Source organism: Nansenia antarctica, assembly GCF_963989245.1.
Source record: "Nansenia antarctica genome assembly, chromosome: 15".
NCBI lineage: Eukaryota > Metazoa > Chordata > Actinopteri > Argentiniformes > Microstomatidae > Nansenia > Nansenia antarctica.
In genome coordinates this window covers 19,232,533-19,249,145 of record NC_137685.1, presented here as the reverse complement: position 1 = coordinate 19,249,145, position 16,613 = coordinate 19,232,533, and the positions used below count along the sequence as shown (strand labels likewise).

At 46.8% G+C, this 16,613-nt stretch overlaps 1 protein-coding gene across 1 annotated transcript; it reads right to left on the bottom strand.

The window, feature by feature from the left end:
* Window positions 1-1,918: 1,918 nt before the first annotated feature.
* On the bottom strand, window positions 1,919-15,810 carry LOC308171218 (uncharacterized protein; the record flags this gene model as incomplete). Its single annotated transcript, XM_080546061.1, has 20 exons — window positions 15,679-15,810; window positions 12,222-12,341; window positions 11,049-11,175; window positions 10,740-10,919; window positions 10,528-10,620; window positions 10,120-10,200; window positions 9,605-9,715; window positions 9,445-9,519; window positions 9,165-9,266; window positions 8,825-8,890; window positions 8,184-8,693; window positions 7,813-7,910; window positions 7,175-7,634; window positions 5,146-5,243; window positions 4,445-4,967; window positions 4,083-4,165; window positions 3,023-3,716; window positions 2,754-2,932; window positions 2,426-2,659; window positions 1,919-2,152 (listed from the first exon to the last, which is right to left on the bottom strand). Exons 1-20 carry the CDS (start codon window positions 15,730-15,732, stop codon window positions 1,919-1,921), a joined length of 4,122 nt encoding a protein of 1,373 aa, XP_080402187.1. The 5' UTR covers window positions 15,733-15,810.
* Between the last annotated feature and the right edge of the window lie 803 nt (window positions 15,811-16,613).

Genomic DNA, 16,613 nt, shown 5'->3' with positions numbered 1-16,613 from the left:
AAGGTGCAATACTATTTTGGGTGACTATATTTGGGGTTATAAGGTAAGCCAGTTGCACTTCTCGACAATGCCTATTAGGCATTAGACATTATTTGAGAATCATTGTGTTTAATCATATAATTATTTGTAATGGTCATTGAACAGCAATATCAGTAATTTGTCTTCAGTTTCTCCATTGTGCATGATGCATGATGGATTTCTTATCATAAATCATACATGTTGGATCTTGAATCATGGTCCCTCTACCACCCACACAAAAAAGACTGGCGCAAAAGAATACTTTCCATAAAAGCATTTTTATTATTTACAGTCTCTCATACAACACACTTAAGTCATGTAAAATCAGAACAGGCAAGCATGTACAGATACACAACCCATTAGGTTCCTCTCCTGATCCTCCCACAGAACAGCGATCAGCACATCAGATTACGTTCACAACTGATCTTGCGCTATAGAACAAGAGTGAAATGACAGGGGACTCTCACATGCTGTAGCAGACACAAGTTGAAAGCATCAGTTTAATTCCAACATGGCATATGAACAGTACAAAAAGGATTAGACAGATCGCAGATACCCTGAGAAGTTGCTCTTTCATATTTTAAGACCAGAAATGTTACTATTTATTTGTAACAAAGGTTTTAACAGTAGGTGGGTTGGATTTGAAAAGTGAGAGGCTGGTGTGTGTTTGAATGCATCACTGTTAAGTTTAAAAACATAAAAACATGGGCCAAAAATTTCTTTTCATTTGACAAATACATTTTTATGAGCAATGTGAGATTCATAAATTAAACAAAAAAAAGAAATAGCAAGACAGAAAAATACAAAGCAACATGGTTGGTATATTTTTTAAAAGGTGGACAACTGTGGGATAGCATTAAGTCACAACTGAAAAAAAGACAAACTCCAAACTTTTACATCCAAATATTTGTTTTGAGAGGTTACTGATTCCCTAAATGACCTACATATTCTTCTGAATATCTTCCTGTTCATCTTTACCTTCATACGCTCACCACACAAATGTAGCCTACTCAGGTTCCAAAACGTCTACATTTTTACATGATCAGCTCAGCAACATAAGCGAACAAAAATAACATTATACATGATTTGAGTAGAGTCAGATCCTAGACATGAGACAAGGCAAAGATGGTAGGGGGCAGGAGCTATTGTAAGTGCCGCTGTATGACAACTTGCTAGTTCAGTTATGTTCCACTTGCACTTCCACTGTCTTTCTTAGCATACATAGTACACAATTTCTCTCTTCCTGCAACAACAATTACACATGATTGTACAGCCATGGATGACAGGTGACACCAGGCAAGACCACATGGCTCTTGTCTTCACAATGCTAAGTTGGGAATTACCTGAGGATGTTTGAAACTAGTGTTTAGATCATTCTCCAACCAGGTGGTTGCTTCTTTACATTTTCTTTCAGGACTCAAAGGGAAAAAAGACCATGACATGAAAATGAGAGAAAACTCTAATCCATACAGGAATACATCACTTCTTAGTCTTAACATGTGCAGAAATTAAAATACATAGACTGCTGATTGTTCAAGGACAAGGATCAATCCAATGAAAGGAAACGACAGAATAAAAACACATCTTAAACATGAACTTTAGTTGAAGAAAATAATAATGATGATAATCTGCTCATGGTGACGACCGTTCCCTTCAGACTGACATGAAAGCAACCCTCGTCTCTGCTCAGACAGCATGGAAAAACAACTGAGGCGCTTCAGAAATATCCTCTGCCTCGCTGAGGTCAATGAGAAGTACTGGAAAACCAGCGCCCCCCTGTGGCAGTGATTGGTAGTTCAATGGGTGGTGATTTGAGACGTGGTCACTAGAGGATGGGGGATGGGGCGGAGGGGGTTTGGGGGGGGGGGGTCGGCCTAGCTGTCAATCATCTCTGACAGCTCTAGCAGGAGGTCGTCCTCTCCCCTGCCGGGGTCCAGCTCCAAGTCATCCTCCAGCCGATCGTCAGTGAACTCAGCTCGTTCATCAGCTCGTCAAAGTCGTCCATGGAGGAGGTGCTGGCGGGGGCGGGGCGTGACGACGTGAGCCGGGAGCCGGGGCGTGACGACGTGGCGTGACGACGTGAGCCGGCCCCCGCCGGGGCCTGGGCAGGGTGGGCGACTTCATTGCCGTGGGGCTGAAGAGAAGAGGAGGGGGGAGACGAGAGAGGTTCATTCATCTGCATTTAACCAATTAAGTCACTGTTATTTGTTACTGTAAAAGTTATTTTTATTTTTCATTTTATTGAACAGATACAGTGAAAAGTAAGGAGAAGAAGGGAGAGAGGGCATGTCAGCAGGGCATGGGCCAGATTCTAACCCATGCCAACATATATATATATAAGTCAGTCCATTTAAAATAAACACCATTCAAAACTCATCTATGCATTCATCCATTACCTCTGGGGGACCACGCAGGCCTCCCTGGCGGCCGTGTTGGAGGTGGTGGTGACTAATGTGGCCGTGGCCGCGCTGGAGGTGGTGGTGACTGCTGCTGCGGTGGCCACGCTGTGCTGGATGACGGGGACCGTCTGGAGCTCTTCCCTGGGGGGGCTGGGGCTGGGGCCGTGGCCCAGCAGGGTGGGGGGGCTCCTGGGGACCAGGGGGCTCATCTGGGCATCTGTGCTGAAGGAGGGGGAGGACACCTGGCGAGAACACAGGTTGTTAGGACTCGGGTCACAATGGACATCTGCTTTTGGACATTGAGCGATTTGCAAACAGGCTCGATCTGCGGCTTACCCGTCTCTGTTTGCAGGGCGGCTCCTGCAGTTGCTCATCCTGCGCCCTGGAGGCGCTGTTGAGCGGTTTGACTGCCGCGACGGCAGACCGGGGGGACTCCGCCGCTCTCCTCGTCTGGCCTGGCTTCACCTGCGCAGCCGGCTTCATCACAGAAGGCCGGACGTTCAGCTTGGGCCTCACTGAAAACGCAACAAAACATCAATGATTCTCAGGTTTCATAGCTTGACTTTATTTACCGTGTTCAAAGAGTCGTTTAGCAGGTAGGCTACCTTTGGCTTCAGTAGCTTGCCCAGGGGATTTCTTCTGGGCAACATCTTGGGTCTTTTCAACCGGAGATTCCTCCGCAGGCGGCCCAGGAGACGAAGCTCCTTTGGCCTGCTTAGGGGCACCCGCTGCCAGGGGACTGAGGGGAGCTCTCTTCCTCTTGCCCAGGGAGGCTGTGGAGCTCCGGGGGCTGACAGAGGGCGAGTCGGCCTCCGCCTGCCTCATTGGAGACCCCTGCTGGGGGGAGTTGGTAGCGCTGGGCACCTGCGAGGCGGCCTTCGGTTTGAGGGTGATACGCTGGCGGCTGGGGGCCTTGGCTGGGCTGGGGGCCTTGGGTGCCGGAGCAGGGGCAGGGGCCTCCAGGGTGAGAGTGGGGAATGAAGGGTTTGGAGTTGTCACTTTCTCGCTCTTCGCTCTGACGGGGGTCACGCCCGTCTCCCTCACGAGGGCAGGGCCCGCAGCCTCTTTCTCCGCAGGTTCGGCCTTGGCGGAAACGTCGGGTTGGCTGGTGGATGAGGCCGCCTCCTCCTCCTGCAGCTGGTGCTTGCGGAGACGTTTGAGGAGTTCAAATTTTAAATTACATTTTAATTTAAGTTCATGCGTGAGAAGCGTGAGAAGCCTCTCACGCATGAACTCCTCAAACGTCTTCCCCTTCAGGCTCCGATTGGTCGGATCACTCCTCCCATTGGCAGGGCTGGGCTGTGGATCACAGAGAGCACAGATCTCAGCAGGTGACATCACCTACCCTCACGTCAGAGCAGAACTACCATAAAACTTCCAATAAGTGCAGTCTCCCCTCTAAACGCCTGTCTCCAATAGCAGCCAGGCCAATAATGACATTGAAGACAAGAAGTGGTAAATGGTATAATGGACCGACTTATATGGAGCGCCTTATTCCAAAGCGCTTAACAACGTCCTCTCATTCACCCATTCACACACCAATGGTGGCAGGCTACCATGCAAATACACCTGGGCTATGAACAGGAGTTTCATGGTACAAAGGGTGTGTTGTATTCAGGGGACACACTTGAGGGGAGCAGATGTGAGCAGGTTAGGTGGACTTACCTCAGGAACAGCACTGGCAGTAGGCTCAGCTGGCCTCTCTGTCACTTCTTCAGCTGTCTTCTGAGTGGTTGTGCTGGCAGCGACTTAGAAGATAACAGGAAATACAGAAAGAGTGTAAATATCTTGAAACATGAAACATCACAGTTAAGGACGAAAGATATTTTTTTTGTATTACTCTTCAAATAGCTACATTGAAGACGTTTGGAGTAAGCATATGGATCTTTCACCACAACTGTAATGGCATCTCAGGGGTGGGGGGGATAAAAACAAAGTCAGTGTGTGTAAAGGCCTGGTGGAGAGTGAACTGCCAGCATGAGAATAGCCTTAATGGAAACAGTTCCAAGAAAAAGCTGCCATCTTACCAGGAGATGCTGGTTTGTTGACGCGCATAATCCGGGGCTTCTTTTCCTGCTCTTTTCCTTCTCCCGCTTCTGTGCCTGAGCCTTTCCCATTAGTAGCCTCCTTCCCCCGCGCCTGCATCCTGGCTGCTTTCTCCTTGCGTATTTCCTCCAGGGTCTTCACCCTCACTCCTCCCCGAGGTGGGGCCGCCCTGCTGGGCACGGCCGTGCCTGCGGAGGCCTGGTGGTTATCTGGGGCTTCGTTAGCCGGCTGCCTGGCTTTCCTGACGCTCTGTCCCTGACGCTGGTCCTCCTCCAGCTTCTTCCGGGCGTGGAGGACCTCAAAGAAGGTCTTTATCTGGGCGTTGGAGGCTGGTTTGACAGTGATGACTCTCTTTGAGGCCCTGCTGGTGGGGCTGGTGGATGAGGCCTCCTCCTCCTCCTGCAGCTGCTGCCTGCGGAGACGCTTCTCACGCATGAACTCCTCAAACGTCTTCCCCTTCAGGCTCCGATTGGTCGGATCACTCCTCCCATTGGCAGGGCTGGGCTGTGGATCACAGAGAGCACAGATCTCAACAGGTGACATCACCTACCCTCACGTCAGAGCAGAACTACCATAAAACTTCTTATCAATTAATCGATAATTGATCATTAATTCTTGCGATTATCGAAAAAGAAATTTTGATCGTTTGCCCAGCCCTAGTGAGCAGGTTAGATGGACTTACCTCAGTAACAGCACTGGCAGTAGGCTCAGCTGGCTTCTCTGCCACTGGCTTCTCTGTCACTTCTTCAGCTGTCTTCTGAGTGGTTGCGCTGGCAGCGACTTAGAAGATAACAGGAAATACAGAAAGAGTGTAAATATCTTGAAACATGAAACATCACAGTTAAGGCGAAAGATTATTTTCTGCAAATAGTAGGGGTGTAACGGATCACGGAAATTCCGTGATCCGCTCGGATCGCCCTCCACGGTTCGGAACGCGTGTGTACCGCGGATCAATTGCAAATATATATTTATTTATTTTTACCTTTATTTTACCAGGAAGTCACATTGAGATTAAAACCTCTTTTACAAGAGAGACCTGGCCAAGACAGGGTCAAAATAGTAGCTTAAAAACAGTTCAGATAACAAGACAGGACATAAGACAGTGGCAACAATACAATAGACAAACAATGGTAGGGGTATTTACAAGGTGATTAAAACATTGAGAAGTCTAACCAAAGCAGGTACAGCGAGCGGTGACCACATCCTTTAATCTACGCTTGAAGATACTTATGGAAATAAGGGCCTCTAATTTAAAAGTAGTCTGTAGGTCATTCCAAGACCAAGGGCCATAATAAGACAAGCTTGCCCTTCCAACATTGTTCATGATAAGTGGCACCTTGTATTGCAGCCATCTACGAGACCTGAGACCCGAGCCACTTGGTATAGGGATGAACTTCAGGCCCAGATAATTCGGTAAGAAGCCAGAGATGATTTTAAACACAAGAGTGTACCAGTGTTGGAGCCTTCTGACAGAAAGAGATGGCCATCCAACCAGACTATACAGTGTACAGTGATGGGTCCTGAAGGCACTATTGGTGATGTATCTTAGAACCGAATGATACAGGGGGTCTAGCTTGGATAAAGTGGACAGAGAAGCAAACCTATATACTGTATCACTGTTAACAAGTAATAATATTACTTAATATCTTACTTAATATCTCTTGTAAATCACAATGTAGAGTTGCCATGAAAAGATAGACGCGACAGTTGCGGGCTTTGTTTTACTCTAAAGCGCAATGATAGGTTGATAATGCGAAAGAAAAAGAATCCGTTGTTTGCTCACTACACGTGAAGCTGGGAATCCACAACAACAAGGCTGCGTTCGTAAATCCGCTCTGGAATCTGATCAGCGTTCAAGGAACGCCTCTTGTCCAATCAAATTACTTGGTCCCTTTATGACGTCGGACCCAGTGTGCGCTCCGGCGCTCTCAAAGCGAATTTACGAACGCGGCCCAAGTGTATCATGTTACATTGTTCGGCGGAGAAGAACTCGAAATGCCTCCCTCGTCATTTAAATCCCATGTATGGGAGCACTTTGGCTTCTCTGTCAACTATGACGGGAGGCACGAAAAAGGTAGCTCGACAACTTCTGATAATGTAGGCATTTTTTTCATACCATGTTCAAAATAAGGGTTCACTTTATTACTTAGTTAAAAGTGGCATAAAACATGTTTATTCATCTGCTTTAAAGAGCCCAGTGATTCACTGCTGCAACCAGGCGCCTCCTCCCTCTCTCCTATCATTTAAATTGAGTGTATTTCAGTATAATTATGTAATGTTTGAGTGTAGAATATGTTATATATATTATATATATATATGTATATATATGTATGTATATATTACCAGTTTTGACATCTTGGATGTTGTTGGTTTTTGTCACATAGTAAAAGTGGTGTTTTTACAGAATTCAAGGAAAAAGCAGTTTTTATAAAAACAAAAATGTTTTGTGTTGATCCGAAAAATGATTCGATCCGTGACTCAAAAACCGTGACACGATCCGATCCGTGAGTTAGGTGATCCGTTACACCCCTAGCAAATAGCTACATTGAAGACGTTTGGATCGCATATGGATCTTTCACCACAACTGTAATGGCATCTCAGGGGGGGGGATAAAAACAAAGTCAGTGTGTGTAAAAGCCTGGTGGAGAGTGAACTGCCAGCATGAGAACAGCCTTAATGGAAACAGTCTCAAGAAAAAGCTGCCATCTTACCAGGAGATGCTGGTTTGTTGACGCGCATAATCCGGGGCTTCCCATTAGTAGCCTCCTTCCCCGGCGCCTGCATCCTGGCTGCTTTCTCCTTGCGTATTTCCTCCAGGGTCTTCACCCTCACTCCTCCCCGAGGTGGGGCCGCCCTGCTGGGTGCCGGAGCAGGGGCAGGGGCCTCCAGGGTGAGAGTGGGGGAGGAGGGGAATGAAGGGTTTGGAGTTGTCACTTTCTCGCTCTTCGCTCTGACGGGGGTCACGCCCGTCTCCCTCACGAGGGCAGGGCCCGCAGTCTCTTTCTCCGCAGGTTCGGCCTTGGCGGAAACGTCGGGTTGGCTGGTGGATGAGGCCGCCTCCTCCTCCTGCAGCTGCTGCTTGCGGAGACGCTTCTCACGCATGAACTCCTCAAACGTCTTCCCCTTCAGGCTCCGATTGGTCGGATCACTCCTCCCATTGGCAGGGCTGGGCTGTGGATCACAGAGAGCACAGATCTCAACAGGTGACATCACCTACCCTCACGTCAGAGCAGAACTACCATAAAACTTCTTATCGATTAATCGACAATTGATCATTAATTCTTGCGATTATCTAAAAATAATTTTTTATCGTTTGCCCAGCCCTAGTGAGCAGGTTAGATGGACTTACCTCAGTAACAGCACTGGCAGTAGGCTCAGCTGGCTTCTCTGCCACTGGCTTCTCTGTCACTTCTTCAGCTGTCTTCTGAGTGGTTGCGCTGGCAGCGACTTAGAAGATAACAGGAAATACAGAAAGAGTGTAAATATCTTGAAACATGAAACATCACAGTTAAGGCGAAAGATTATTTTCTGCAAATAGCTACATTGAAGACGTTTGGAGACGTTTGGATCGCATATGGATCTTTCACCACAACTGTAATGGCATCTCAGGGGGGGGGGATAAAAACAAAGTCAGTGTGTGTAAAAGCCTGGTGGAGAGTGAACTGCCAGCATGAGAACAGCCTTAATGGAAACAGTCTCAAGAAAAAGCTGCCATCTTACCAGGAGATGCTGGTTTGTTGACGCGCATAATCCGGGGCTTCCCATTAGTAGCCTCCTTCCCCCGCGCCTGCATCCTGGCTGCTTTCTCCTTGCGTATTTTCTCCAGGGTTTTCACCCTCACTCCTCCCCGAGGTGGGGCCGCCCTGCTGGGCACGGCCGTGCCTGCGGAGGCCTGGGGGTTATCTGGGGCTTCGTTAGCCGGCTGCCTGGCTTTCCTGACGCTCTGTCCCTGATGCTGGTCCTCCTCCAGCTTCTTCCGGGCATGGAGGACCTCAGAGAAGGTCTTTATCTGTACGTCTTTATCTATCTTGAAGGCTGGTTTGACAGTGATGACTCTCTTTGAGGCCCTGCTGGTGGGGCTGGTGACCTGGGGGGCGGGGGCCGCACCACGGGTGTTGTCCTTGCGTCCCTGGGACTTGGCTGCCTTCTCCTGCCTGATCTCCTCTAGGGTTTCGATCCGAATCTCCTCAGACGCCTGGGCCACGCTGTTGGTTTCAGCTTCGATGAATGCTAGAGGTGGGGGGGGGGGGACAGGAGATAAGTGACACCTCACGAAATCAATGAATGAAGTTCAGATGTGTGGCATAATAATGTTCAGAGTAGATTTTTTATGTCAGGAGAAAAACAATAAAACACGGTACCTGGTTCAGTGACCACAGCGGGCTCTTCTGCTGGCAACCCCAGTCTGTCCCTGACAGGCTTCAGAGCTGAGGTAATGGAGATAAACATGAGATGAAAATCACTCTCAATTTTACTATCTGTACTATACTATAACCATCAACCAAAACACTTGTAATCTTCAGTATCAACAAGTCAGACAAAAAAACTAACCAACTACATTTGGGCATAGTCCTGTTGCCTGAGTTTATCCTGCCCCTGTGCAAACCCTGAACCAACTGAACAACCAATTAACGGTCATGGCTGGACCAGTAAGAGTCAGGTGTTTCCTGGGAGGTTCTGTGGTGATTTCATCGCCCTCACCTTTCGGAGGGGCCAGGTCAGTGTCCTCCTCGTCCACCTTCCTCCCGAGACGCTCAGCCAGTCTCCGTTTGAGCGGCAGGTCAGCACCGCCGTCGGAAGCATCTAGAGGTCAGAGGTTGTTACAGGTCATGAGAGCTCTATGTGTTGGGGATGAATCTGAATTATACCATCAGGTATATTGTCAGTGTTATCAGTTCTTTATTAAAATGAAAAAACCCAGATTGTTTGCTTGTTTTTCACAGAATAGAGATGAGTGTAGTCACACCAGTCTCAAATGTACCTCTCTCAATTATCCTCTTCCCAAGCTGTTCGGCGACGTTGCGTTTCCCAGGGTCTTCACCAAAGATCAGACCGTCTAGAGTACATTAAATATAGAGTACATTCAATATAGGTAGTCTAGACACACCAGGTAATCTAGATACATTGTTTCTGATGCCTACCATCTTTTGCTAGGTAGAGTGACGGGCGAACAAAGGAGCGGATGTTCTCCTTCTCACCGCTGGTTCCCTTGTTCCTCTGGGCAGGGTCTGAGCCCTGGCCGATGGGGTGACCTGAGAGAAGCAGACAAAGCAGGTATTAAGCAGATGATTCTCAAATGTGACACGTTGTAATGCTTTGGTCCTCATATCGGCAACCAATCAAAATGTTCTGACTTGTATTTTGAAACACGGAACTACGTCGCTGAGAATCACAACACAAACTCACTAGTCAAGCCAAAATACTGCAATGTAATGGATTGGGTGAGTAATCCCCACTGCTACCTAGTTAACTATAACACTATTTGCATTGTTAGCAGGCTCACAAAACAAGCTGTGTTAGTTGACTAGCGATGTGTCATTGATTTTCAACAACGCGGAAATCCCGATATAAGCATTAGTAGAACGTGTCACAAATGTTGTGTAATGCAGTGTAATTCTACAGAAGCCAGTCCATGCACCAGGTGAGACGTTCTTACCAGATCTCCTCATGCTGGCCTTCAGGGCTTTCCTCAGCCGAATCTCCTCCAAGGTTCTGATGCCAAAGTTCAGCGACTCATCTGTGCCAAAACAACAGCATTAGGCCATCACAGAGGAATATGGAAACATGTGGGTCACGTTACACTCCCACACAGTGACCCTCTAGAAAGGGCAGAGGAGAAACGTGTCCGAGAAGCCAGTGTTCCTCCCGACAGGTCCAGGGGCGAGGGTGAAGCCCCTGATCCTGGTTTGAAGAGAGGGTCTTTCTATACCCCTCTATGATGGCCACTCAAGACACGCAACAGTCTCGAGTGGGCAAAGCTTTAAGGGGATATTTACAGAAGATTAAAAAATTATTCTCTCTTCCAACAATAACAATTACCACTTGAGGTCTATTCAAAAGGATCCAAGCTTTTTTTCCAAGGCCATTTTCCCGGGAGAGACCAATCTGGATCCGTCTGAACCAGTCCTGCTGTCCTCTCCCTCTTCTGAGAACTGATCTGCACACAGACGAAACATAACAAGAACCCCATGGTCAACGGCATTCAATAACAAACCAGTCATTCAATAGTGACATGGAAAAGGGAAACAGAGAAGCGAGGAGAGAGTGTGTCTTTACCATCCTCGTCCTCATCTTCGTCATCTGCTGGGTTGATGACCACAGGCGGGTGGGTTGGGCTCGGTACATTCTCCTGAGTCTCCGCCTTGATGACCCCGCGGAGTTGGGGATTGGCTGCGGTGGGGAGGGGGGTGGCAGCAGGAGGGCTGGGGTCCTCCTGAGGCTCCTCCTCGTCAGAAGCTGAGACACAGAAACAAGACCAGAAGACTTTTGAACAGGGTGATCCAGCACATTCTGACATCCACCAAGTTGTCACAATGCCACGTTTTGTTCAGAGGATGCATAACCAAACGTGGGATTACCCCTCACCTTTATTGGCTGGATAGACCCAGGCTCCGTCTACGAAGCGGGGTTTCTCATGGTGGAAGGCACAGTGGGGCTTCTGACAGCCGGTAGGCTGGTTCTCCCAGTAGCATGCAATCTGCTTTCTGTTTTTCTACAGTAGAGAAAGAGAAGAACATGTTATGCAACATGCCTGTGATGTGTTGCAATGTATGTATGGATGGGGAAAGCTCAGGTTACTGTCCGTCAGGGTTAGACCAGTGTTCCTCCCGACACGTCCAGGGGCGAGGATGAAGCCCCTGAACCTGGTTTGAAGAGAGGGTCTTTCTATACCCCTCTATAAATGGCCACTCAAGACACGCAACAGTCTCGAGTGGGCAAAGCTTTAAGGGGATATTTCAGAGGCATTTCAAAATAAGTATTTTGATCTGCCCCCTAGGGCTGCAACTAACGATTATTTTGGTAGTCGACTAATCTGTCGATTATTTTTTCGATTAGTCGTGTGGCTTTTCGCTGCGCGTAAATGGCGACGCAGAAGCATAAATCCGGCTTAACTAGCTATCTAACCTAACGTTACGCCAAGCTACAGCTGCTCACAGAGCTAGTTGATTGGCTAGCTAGCATTGCTGGCTAGACTACAGACAGCTCACGTTAGTAGGCTACGCTTGGCGCTGTTTATCTTACAGACAGCTCGCTGGTGGACTCAACATAATTGAAATAGCATTCACTTATCAAGCATCATTCATGATCATCCACCATGACTACCTGGTATTTTAATAGCGACCACCCCTCACTTCATTTCATCTCGCGTTCTCCTGGCTTCAACATGGAAAACCCCTGCTACGTAACGTTACATACAAGCGCCTCTGTCTGTCACACGCGTGCCACAGGGCAAATAAATTAATAGCACAAACGCTCATAGCATGTACAGCCCTGTCCATATAGACGTTGTTTTCCAACATGTAACAGTAAAGCTAACATAAACATTACGACCCTAACAATATAACGTTAGCTAAAACTTACCCAGCTGATTCTTGCATGGCTCCCGTAAAAAAATGTAAAAAAAAAAATAATAATACGATTAGTCGACACTACAATTCCACGTCGACGAGTTTTTATGATCGACGTCGTCGATTATGTCGACTAATCGTTGCAGCCCTACAGTGCCCCCTAAGAGTTTTTGCTAGGTCGGTCCCTAACCTTCATCTCCCTGTGGCGGAACTTGCAGACGGGGCGGAAGCAGCGTCTCTCCTCCCAGAGGCTGCACACCACCTCGCTGCCCATGGCCGCCTCGCAGTGCCTGAACGGGCAGCCGTCTCCCTGAACCAGGAAACACAAACACCTCAATGATCAAACAAACACTTATATCAATGTCTTTTTTTTCCCATTAACTATTGTCTTAAATTAAATGTTTCATCTATTTACTTCTTATATTTGCTTTTATTCATTGTCATTTTTTTTCTTTCTTACTATGCTCCTTTTACTGTATTTTTAAATAATGTATGTAAAGCACTTTGAATTGCCCCTGTTGTGTGAAATGTGCTATACAAATAAATGTGCCTTGCCTAGAACACACAGCACAGAATACTTACTTGATGTCGGACCACAATACATAAATATTTCAAAATGTCCCGAATGAATTCAAGTAAGTTGTAATCTACCCTCTGCAGCTCAATTTACTACTGCTGTGAACGCCCAAACTCAAAATACAGAAGCAGATTCATTTGCGATGCGTGTCTTACACGTATCCGTTTACGACTTCCCTATATTCATAGCTTTCATGTGACGTCACAGCATAGTGGAAACGCCCACCTGACGGGCAAAAGGCACTGCCCGTGAAGTTGCAGAGCACCAGGAAACACAGTAGCATTGGTTAGAAAACAATCATGCCAGATAGTTGCTGTGCAATCGGGTGTACAAACCGGCGAGGAGATAGGCCTGGGTTGTGTCTTTATAGGATACCGAGTGAAAAAGAAAATAAAGAGAGGAGAAATGTGTGGATTAATGCCATCAAACGAAGTGTACCAGGAGCGAGACAGAAAGAATGGATGCCATCAAAGCACACACGTCTGTGCAGCGAACATTTCATCAAAGGTAAGTTAGCTAAAGTAATGTTAATATAATTAGCTACAATTGCAAAGCATTTAGCCATTATCTGTACATAGCTAACGTTAATCATTTCTGCATGGTTTGTTTAGGTGGCTTGCCAAAAGGTTGCTAACGTTAGCACTAGCTACTAATGCCGTAACGTTATTATCGCCTTGATTCATAGGTTTCAAATCTGACGACCCTTTGTCTCCTGACTGGGTTCCATCAGTGTTCTCGCACACATCACCCAACAAGAAGAGGAAAAGGGAGAAAGCAATGGACAGGTACGAGCAGCACAACAAAATTATGAAAAAGCGTAAGGAGAAGCAGCAAGATGCAGCTGCCCCAGCACTGACAGATCAAAGCCTACCTGACATGGAGCCAGAGCTACCTGCTCCTGAGGCTGAGCAGTGTAACAACAACAGGTGCAAGGATAATGTTGCAAGACTAGAGAGGGAATGCAAGTACCTTAGGGAAGAGAACCGTCGGCTGAAGGACATTAATGAAGCCACCTTAGAAAATGATGATGAAAAAGTGATAACAATGACTGGAATGCCCACCTATGCCAAATTACACGTTGTTTATATGTTTGTCTTCTCCCTGTTACCAACTGGTACAATCCTCTCTCCTTTCCAACAACTTGTCTTAACCCTTATGAGACTCAAAATGAACCTGCCCCTTGCATTGCTTAGCTGCATCTTTAGAGTCTCCGTTCCAACTGCTAGCAGAACATTTAGAAACACCATTGATGCATTGAATGCCAAGCTTGTTCCAGCACTTGTGTTTTGGCCAAATAGAGATGAACTAATGCTGTCAATGCCTATGGTATTTAGACAGGTCTTTCGTAGATGTGCTTGTATAATTGACTGCTTCGAGATATTTATTGAAATAAATAAGGTTTAGTAACAAGTTTGTGACATGTGGATATGACCACATTTACTGACTGATGTGGCCTAAATCTCAACCCTGTAAAGATCTCTTCACTCTTTGCCTGTAGTTCTTTGTCTGATAAAGCTCAATACTGGGGCATGTACAGTTGGCTTAAAGGTGCAGGGATGTTCAGCTGCACTGCCCTTGGTATGAACCCGAGTGTGAATGAAAAGACCATTGTAAATTGTTATTGGTGCTGAGAAAAGTTGCCATATAAATGCAATGAATTATTATCATAAAGTGTGTCTAAAGATGGCATGGCATGTTAGTTATTTTTTGGGAAACCAAACAATCATTATTATTTAGTGTTAACCTCTCTGCATGGCCAGGGACAACAGACAGGATGCAGCTTTTCACTGGTTTATTCTCCCTGTCTTCAGTTGCATGCAGCATGCTGTAGAATGCTGTACATTCATCAGGGGTTGGAGGTGGTATCTTTGCTGGGGGGAGGTCACCCCAGCCAGCAGCTTCTCTCTTTCGCTGGACCTTTGTAAACCTTATCTGGCTCGCTTCAGCATACAAGTCAGCTGGTTTCAAGGATGCCATACTGGGCTCAATCCAGCTGCAGGCCTTTTCAGTGCATGCAGTGCCATCTAGCCTGCATGTAATTGGATGTAGTAAAGCGAACCACACTGGAAATAAGTCCCGAACTTTGTCGTGACGTCCCTAACAAATGACTTTACTGTGATGTATAATGCATTTGTTGAATCAAATCAAATCATACCTGTTCACAGCTGCAAGCAGGGCATAGGTTATGCTGGCACCTATGTGGGAGCAAACTTCTCCTAATCCTGCCATGCAGACACAGTGACCAAATCGGATTAATCCGTCCTTTTCCACAGCAACCCATGCTGTCAGTGGCGGATCATTGAGGCAGTAGGAATGGTTCACCTGACACGGACAGAGGTTTTGTTTAGATTTCATTTCATCAATGTCAGCCCTGCTGTCACCAGCTGTAAACATCTGTGATCAACGTAACTATCTACCAAAATTAGAGCTATCTAGCACAATAGAGTAATTTAGCTGTGTAACGTTAGATTTAGACAACGTAGCATAACCAAAGGAAAACGTTAGGCACCTTCGCTTTGACAAGAGGCTAGAGCTAGCTTACCACTGACCGTAACGTAACGTTAGCTAGCATACCGATAGCATTGGCTAATTTAACGTCACTCACCTTGGCTTTGACGATGAAGAAGAAATTCTTCACTTTCCACACGCCAGCATTAGTTACCCAACCAGAGTGGAAATATTTGTAGCTTTCGGTGCTTTTAAAAGCCTTCATCCTTCCTGGCTGCGGTGTATGGGGATGGATTCTCCACCAGATAGATCCAGATGTCACCGAACACGAGATCAGGCAGGGACTTGGCTGCATTTAGTGGTTCAAACACAGCCGCGGGGGCTAAATATGGGTCGCAAGTGCCCAATATGTGTAGCTTTTCCGTGTATCTTGATAGTTCTTCATGGGTGAGGTGGTCTAAATAGTAGGCAGCCGGTAAATTGCGTCCACTCGCCATGTTGAGCGATGTTGCTATGATACTTTTTAAATAACAACAACTCAGGTTGGTGGTTGCTAGGGAAGAAACCACGTGACTGAAAGCTATGAATTATAACCTCTGCTGTGTGTAGTCGTGCTTCTCACCTTGGCACAGAAGGAGTAGTAGAAGTAGTAACAGTCATCTCCATGGTTCGTCATGTTTAAAGGCTGGTGGATCAGTTCACTTCTGGATCGCTGGGTGGCGCAGCTGTGTCAGACTCAGAGCTGACGGGTTGTGACCTCTTCCTGGGGTGGTGGGCTGATCTCTTCAAACAGGAGTCTCCCTGGCAACAGAGAAACACATGGAACCATTAACCACGAATTAGACCAATCAGAACAAATGGAACCATTAACCACGAATTAGACCAATCAGACAAATGGAACCATTAACCACGAATTAGACCAATCAGATCTCGTATCACGCAGGGAAAGGCTTCAGGTACCTGGCTGCAGTAAGACCCTCTGGACAGCCACGTTCAGGAGCCTCCTCAGCCGGTCGTTCTCCTCCTTGGAGCGGATGATCTCCCCCTGGAAGTCCGCTATGGTGCTCTTCACAGCCCTGAAGAGCTCCTCGGCAGCCGCCGTTAGTCTGTCCGTGAGAAACACGTTCAACATCTCCAATTGTGTCATGTTAGTGTGGCGCTGGAGCTGTTTTTTGTCAGCTTGTCACAACCCCGATCCCCGATTGTTTACGTAGTTTTCGGGGAAGTGACGATGAAAGTGTGTTTCCCGATCCCCGTGTCCCGAGTAGTGAAGGAACCAGCGCCATCTGGGGTACCGGAGAAGAGATGTGTCTAAATGTTTATGTATATGATATAATGAGTATATGAATGAATGAATGAATGAATGAATGAATGAATGAATGAATGAATGAATGAATGAATGAATGGTCTTTATTGTCATTAGTACAGTACAGGTACCAAACAACGAAATTTGGGAGGGGGGCTCCCCTGGTGCTAGGAAAAAAACTAAAAACAAGAAGGGAAAAGAGCTGGTTTACATAAATAAAGGCTATATCCACTATCCACTATAGTATACTA